This window comes from Montipora foliosa, chromosome 9 (assembly GCF_036669935.1).
Source record: "Montipora foliosa isolate CH-2021 chromosome 9, ASM3666993v2, whole genome shotgun sequence".
NCBI lineage: Eukaryota > Metazoa > Cnidaria > Anthozoa > Scleractinia > Acroporidae > Montipora > Montipora foliosa.
The window spans coordinates 44,307,205-44,314,704 of NC_090877.1; the positions used below are offsets into that span (position 1 = coordinate 44,307,205).

A 7,500-nucleotide genomic window follows, 5' to 3' on the forward strand; every position below is an offset into this window, starting at 1 on the left:
AATTTAGAATCGGTGCAAAGTAATAAGAATGGATTTCTTACTTGAAGTCACCTTAGGTGACCGAAAGAGCACCGTCTGTAATTGGTCTGTATCGCTGCCGAACGTCGACAGGCCGAAGATCTGTGAAACAAGGAATACTGCTATAAATGTGGAGCCAGGAGGGGAGGACAATTTACTTGGAGGAATCTAGAGCGGCTTCCTGCTATCTTTATGCGAGGAGTTATGATGCGCATTCAAGCCAAGCTGGCCGAACCGTTTTTCCCCGCAAGACATTTGCTGACGCAGTCATGTGCAAGTTGCCTGATGACTTGCCGGTGCGTTAAAAATCAAAGAACAATCCAACGATTAGGCTTCAATGGTCGTTGTTCATTTATTCGTTGAGCGGTCATAACCCTGAACTTGCTGCTTCCCTCCGAAACCGTTCACTACTTACCAAACAGCTTCAAAGCCCTCGTGAAAACCATTTGTTTAAGAAGACTTTTACAAAAAGTATCTTGTGGTGGTTGGTTGGTTATTGACCAGTGTGGGCCAAGAAAAAGATCAAGAGGTAAAAAAACATTTTGGCTGCTCGGTAGGCTATGAGGGATTTCAACACGACAAGGGTGGACGGATCCTCAGTTCTAGTTGCGTAACGATCCACCGTTCTATTTATCAGGAAGGACCTCGATCCTTGTGACATAAGAGCCGTTGAGAACCTGGAACTTCGATTTACAACTGTTCAACTCACCACTACATGGATCTCCTTTTCCTTCCATGAAGGGGAAATTTTTATTCTTGTTGTGTTCTGAAAAATTATGATAAGTTAAAAGTTAAAATTGACAAAGGGACCGGAACGCCTGAACTACCCTTTCCAACTTCTCAATCAGTAAGGCTTGACTCTGATAGAAAAAAGGTACCCCAGGGAGCGGGAATTTGACATTCAGTAGGTGCCTGAAGGTGGGGCATTTGACTCTGTCTTCCACAATAATGTCAAATTCCTCTGGGTCTGCCCTACACCCCACCCTGGGACATAACATTGATAGGTGCTTGAGCCTTTCCTAGAATCCTAAATAGAAAACGTGTTCTTGGAAGTGCTGAAGAAATTCTGAGGCAATGATATTAACCGTCGAACTTTTCTCGTTGCTGTCACACAATGTCTTTTCTACATGTTGAACTCTGTCATATGCCATACCTTTGAAAAGAAAGAGCTTTTCGGTTTTACGGAAGAACCAAGACTGCCAAAATAGTTAAGACAATATCCATCCCAGGGTTTGGGAAAAGCTGCAAAAAGAAACAAATTTGACGGGTAACGTAAGGTATCGATGACTTGATTTGCTTTCATTGTTAATTTCACTTTACAGTGTCCCCAATTAGTGCTCCAGCGCTAAATCGACTAGAGACTGAAATAAAGTTCTTTTCCTTTCCTTTCATGACAAGGTTACCAAATCAACACAGAAGCTCGTGACCTTGCAGTGCTTAACTCTGGATTAGAGCTGAGGTTTTTTGAGTTTAAAAAACTCCTTATTTGGATGTAACGTAGCTCGTGTATTTGCGCGTGCAGCACGTCGATCTAATTTTTTGTCCATATTTTGGCATAAAATTGGTGTCCTAAAATGCCCAGCTCTGTTCCAAGGAAAAGAGTTGCGAGTTACATGCTTCAAGGTCATAAGCTTCTGATCAGCATGAGTAGCTAGTGTTATGTGTAAAAATGTAAGTGTAAAATGTTACGAAAATAAAGGATGTCACATGTCCGCGCGGGGATGAAAATGATGAAATGATGAAAAAATGGTTACCAACCGCTAAAACACGCATGTTGTGTAACACGAAACAAGATATGAAATTTATGAAAAACAAATCATGATAATGTCAAAATTTTCAATAAAAATGTTAATGCAGAAGAGAAGAATTATATTAAAGCACAAAAGTATCTTACAATGAAGCGAGGAAGCTCGAGGTTTATTGGCTAATCGTGTTCGTTACCATGACGACACCTAAGCGCTATCCACCCTTCGAACAACTGGGCCGTGCTGAAAATATCTCTCACGAGTGAGCTTCGCTCACTCGTGAGAGATACTTTCAGCACTAGAAGATAAAATTCCTATCCCCGCGCGGCCATGTAATATCCTCTATATATTACATGGGAACAGACGCGCGAGAATAAAAGCGAAAAACGTTTGTGCAAATGGAGTCCCATGGATATGCTTTTGATCCGAAAGAAAAGACCGAAACTCAACAATGGAGCGAACTACATCAGCGCGAAAGTGTTTTTGTAAAATCAATTTTGCACCTCTAAACAAAACCAGTGACAAATAAAACAATACTTCTCCCTCACCTAATGGCGTCCACTGAATCACAGCATACCAGCTTTGATTATTCCCTTTTTCCCGAAATGTGACGTTTACGTTTCTAACAATCAAGCGAGGATCAGCTTTTATCTTAATCAGACATTCTGTTGGAAAAGAAAAAAAGCATTGCAGAGACCATTTCCTGACGCTAAGCAAATGATGAGGGAAAAGATCTTGAGTGAGGTCCCCGGGTGCTCTTCTCTTAGGAACTTTAAGATCTACGAAGCTTTGTCGGCAACAAGAATACCACAAAACAATAACATCACTGGTTAAAAGAGGAAAAAATAATATTGCTGCATGATCCGCGCGCATTTTAACCTTCACAACAACAACGTGAAATTACCAAGTTTCCAAAATTCATTAATAATTCATGAGCCTAACAGCCTATCAAAACACCGATAAAACGACACATGAATAAGCTTATTATCCTCACAAAACACTCTTCGTTAGTATTCTTTATATAAGAATACTAATAAGGCATAGCTTGTTTTTCTTGTATGCTGATATTCACCTCTCACACGTGATCAAAAGCCATGTTTGTCAACGAGAACAAAAGAAAACGTTTGCATAATAATAGAGTTAAATTCCCGAAGGATTTGGTCGGGGCTCCAACATGGCCGCCGTTTCTTTGTTTAGGGGCTCCAACATGGCGGCCGTGACGTCATGTGAAAACCCAGAATAGCACCGGAAACACCTACACCGGAAGTGACAAATGCCATACTTCTTACCGGAAGAGAGTAATATTGTTCTTATACCATTTTTATGGCCGCTATTCCTCTGTGTAGGGATACCATCATCGCCGCTGTGTCGGCGTCTCTTATTAGATGAGTATTCACGAGAAATCTTCGATAAATGCATTCCTGCAGCATATTTCACGCAGTTAGACTTACCGTAGTCTTTTTTGTTCATGTGTCGACGTACTCGTGGACGGCGAAGCTGAAGAGGATTTCTCCTTGAAGTATCTGTAAAACCACGACAAAAGGGTAAACTAACTTGTAGACAGGAACTCATGCTGTGACCCAGGAATTATAACTTTCTTATCCCTTCAAGGATTTACCGGTATCAGACAATAAGAACAGCCTTTCTGCCAAGTTTTGTGCCTCTCAACCAATCAAAGCACACGGTGTCTGTTTACGTCACTTATGCATAACATAACCCTTTCACTGCCATAAATGCCATTGACACTTATAGATTTTACTCTGTCTAAAGCCAGGCGAATTTACTCATCAATGGGGAAGCCCTGGGCGGTGAAAGGGTTAAACAAAACAAACAGAACATGTACCAATGATGAGCTCCTTTCAAAGGTACTTTTTTTCTTTAAAAATGTCGTTAGTACGTTAGTACTTGTTGACTGCCAATACTCCAGCCTCCAAGTGCTGACCCTTCAAATGAGGAACTTAAAAACCCTTTACGTTTTCGACTTTATTTCTAAATAAGCTATGATGTGATTACCTTCTTTACTTCTGTCTGAACAAATTTCATCACATGGAACAGCGAGGAATTCCTGACAAAACAAAACGGAAGACAATAATGTATCAGATGGGAACATGACGCGTAAAGATCGAAAACAGGTTACGGCAAGAACTTAACTTGAGTCATTTCTAAATATGAGTGATCGGTATAAAGTCAGTGATCACAGTGATAATGAGAATCGGATGCACTTATATAAAAAAATGCCCTTCAAGGGGAGTTCTCAAACATTAGGCTCTTATAATCTTCTCCGTAGCATACATCTGGGAGTTTAGCGACGACAACAGTAACATCAACGAAAAACTGAATCCAAATGACAACTTAGCGCTATCGCAAGTATTTCGTGATTATCCGTCTTTTACTAGCGATCCATCCCGTAACTGGAAGGGAAAGACCATTTTTGAAGTAATATATAGATTTAGCCAAGCCTAATAATTTAAAAGCGGAGCTCCCGGGTTTTTCATTCTTACAATAAGTTAACCTTTCTTGTGCCTGCGATCAAATGAAAACCCTTGATGAGATGTAAACTTGAGCCCGCGATATGGTCACGTGATACTAGTGACATTGCCCTGCGGTCGTACGGTGACCAAAAACCAAATTTTCTCGCACACATGGGTTACCATATTTTCTGACCCATGGTGGTTATATGCTCACGTTGTCGTCGAAACCAAAAATTTGTTGATTTCACGTTGTTGTTTTGTGGAGTACAGCAAAGAAATGCACGGAAATTCAGTGTGCTGCACGTGCAGCGCGAGTATTTTTCCTTTTTTAACCAATCATATTCTTGATTTGTGGCGTTGTCTTTCGAAGTCGTGAAACCGTATCGATTTGAAACCACGTTCGTGTAAACGCTGCCTGTTCCGACCGGTCCAGCAACCGAGAAGAAGTCAGCCCACCAGACTGGTCTCATGTAAACACAGAAAAAGAAATGTATGGAGGCCGATACGAACTGATGCCGGTCTAAGTTTGTCTCGGTGTCATGTAAATATCCCCTAAATTGAAACCGGTTTACAGTTGATGTATAGAGTGTTTTCACGTGATGTGACGGAGGCCATACAGCGGCCATGTTGAAGGAGAGAAACACTCTTTTGACAATCGAAATGTATTTTTATGGAAATTCCTTCTCTTGTTTTAGTATGCAAATATGGCTGCTGGTCACATGAGCGAACACTCTATAGGACTTTTGTTAAATGTTTTTGAGGGTTTGCTTCAAACAATTTTCTTACCTTATCAGAAAGAGCACAAATGTAGAGGATCCTCACAAATATTGTCAAGATTTTCAATTGTTTTTTTAGACTAGATATTGGCAAGAAAGATCGAAGGATCCTTGTTGAGTTCGTTCTAAAGATCTTGGGCGAATGATATCTTCCGTAATAAGTAACCGTCAAGTTTCTCCGTTGTAAATGCATGGAACCTACATAAATATGTAAGGTATGTTTTATTTTTTTGTTCGATAATAGGGATGATATCTGTTTACAAATTTCCAAATGTTCCAGCCACAGGAACAAAAGACCCTTTGTTTCGATAGGCTACACCTTCGCACTTCCAGAACGATGAACACTTTTATATTTGCTATGGCAAGAAAGTTTAATGGCTAGATTCTTATCGATATTATACCCTTTTTACTGTTGTTATGGCGCGCGATAATAATAATAATAACAATAATGATAATGATGATACTTTTTAATCAAGTTACATTTGTAGTCAATATATTTTATTTAATTATCATTATGTTATAATATTGTAAATTACTAGTATAATAAGAAGTGTAAATAGTTTTATAAATTTTTTAAAAATTTTGATTGTAAATATGTGTAATTCAGCCCTTGGGCTGCGAATGCATTTGAGATTAAACTATCTAACTATCTATCTGACGTCAACAATATCATTCCTATATTTCACGCACTTGATGTGAATCGCATAAAAAAGGAAAAAAATTAAAGTAATACAACAACAATAATAAGCACAAAGTCCTTTACCTTTACCGTGCAATTATGGTAGTTTTTCGTGTTAACCCGGCATAGTCACCAAATTAAAGTTTGACAGGTCAGTTCCGATAACAAGAAGCTTCTGGCAAGGGTTGTACTTAAGGCGATATTAACAAATTCGGTTTCGAATTCGTGTGGAATGCACTGTGCACGCCTTTGTGGATCATATATCAGTTCAGTAATCTTTAAAAAAATAAAACATGATGAAACAGTCCATTGTCCTTTTAAACAATGACAAGCTGTCACAGAGCTGCTTAACGTGATATTAATAAACGCCGTATCGTAAAGTTTCGCGTAGAATGCACTGTACGCGTTTTGGGATCATATATAAGAGTTCTAAAAATAAAATGTTTTACAGTGAGTTTCACAGTTCTTCCTTCTTTTCGGAGTATTCTTTAAGAAAATAAAACATAATGTACTTTTACACAATGACAAGCTGTCAAAGTGCAACAATTAATGAGGCACGTATCCATATCCTGGGTGAAATTGCTATTTGAAGGAAGAAACGACTGAAGACTCCTTGCATCAATTAAATTCATGTTTTCATCAATTGAAGAGAAATACTTGAAACAGGACAGTGTTTTCGCAACCCAGCGAATTTTATCCGAATAGATATCGACAAAATTAGCAACTCTTGGCTATGTCACGCTAGAAGAATGCGTGACAAGGCAAAGAAGTTGTCTTGGGTATCTTTTTGAATTTTTTGTTTCGTCAGAGAGCATGCATTTATTGGCAGCAGTTTATTATAATTTCCATAACTTTCTCTCGCAAAACCTGAAGCTACAATTTGCAAAGTCCAATCAAAACTGAAAAGTAAATTCCATTTCTTGGCTTTCGGTTTATCGCCACATTTTTCTATTAAACTTTTATACAATCTTCTCGTCTTTTTTCTCGTGTTAAAACGGCCTCTTCACTCGTGATTTTCTTCCTTTCAATCGTTGTAAAAGCGGAATTCCGGCTGAAATACTCGGATAGATTTCTCTCGGTGGCTTTAGGCCAGGAACTTCAGGTGAGTTTTTAATACATTTTCTCTGAAACCGAAAACAACCTACTGTAACCATTTTGGACAAACATACAAGCAGAAAGAAGAAACTGAATTACCTAGTGAGCCAAGGCACTGTGTTTATCATATCAAATAAGAGGCTTTAAGAACAATTACAAACCACTGACGGCAGAAACTAAAGAGGAAAATCATAGGGAAATCCTATTTTCGGACAACTCACGTGAAAAATTCATGAGGCCAACTCGTGGGCTTGGAATGCCCCTAAATTTCTCCATTTATTAAACTATGGAGCTCATTCATTTATTGATTCATTCACAAGAAAAGCAAAGTTTCGAATTTATGCCTCGAGTCACGTTTTAAGCAAAGTATAGCAACGTCTATCGTTACACAAAGCTACAAAAATGCGTATTACAAAACTGACAGGCTCTCACCATGACCTCAATTCGCACCGCAAAGTCCTTGCACGTACAAAAACGATGTCTTGCGCTTGTAGTTGATCTTTGTAATTCGTCCATCCCAGCTGTCAGCGAGAACAAAAGGCATACTGCTAGCAAGCGGTGGATCATTTCCGTGACTGGTTTCGATGGCGGACAGAGCGGAAATGATGGAGATAAAATATGGAGGAAGATTGTGTTTACTGTGTGAACACTCTGTTCTTGGTACTTGCTCAATGTAATAAGCCGAGCAGTGTTGTACCTGTAAAAATACAGGAAGA

At 39.1% G+C, this 7,500-nt stretch overlaps 1 protein-coding gene across 11 annotated transcripts in view; it reads right to left on the reverse strand.

The window, feature by feature from the left end:
- Positions 1-7,500, reverse strand: part of LOC137969490 (uncharacterized) — a 22,089-nt gene that overhangs the window by 14,237 nt on the left and 352 nt on the right. For all 11 annotated transcript variants that reach the window (XM_068815759.1, XM_068815763.1, XM_068815756.1 and 8 more), the window contains exons 2-8: positions 7,217-7,481; positions 3,777-3,828; positions 3,215-3,286; positions 2,312-2,428; positions 1,172-1,260; positions 728-784; positions 42-120 (exon numbers count right to left, since the gene is read on the reverse strand). In XM_068815759.1, coding sequence (XP_068671860.1) covers positions 42-120; positions 728-784; positions 1,172-1,260; positions 2,312-2,428; positions 3,215-3,286; positions 3,777-3,828; positions 7,217-7,351 — 601 coding nt within the window. In that variant the 5' untranslated portion in view covers positions 7,352-7,481. The remainder of the gene's footprint in view (positions 1-41; positions 121-727; positions 785-1,171; positions 1,261-2,311; positions 2,429-3,214; positions 3,287-3,776; positions 3,829-7,216; positions 7,482-7,500) is intronic.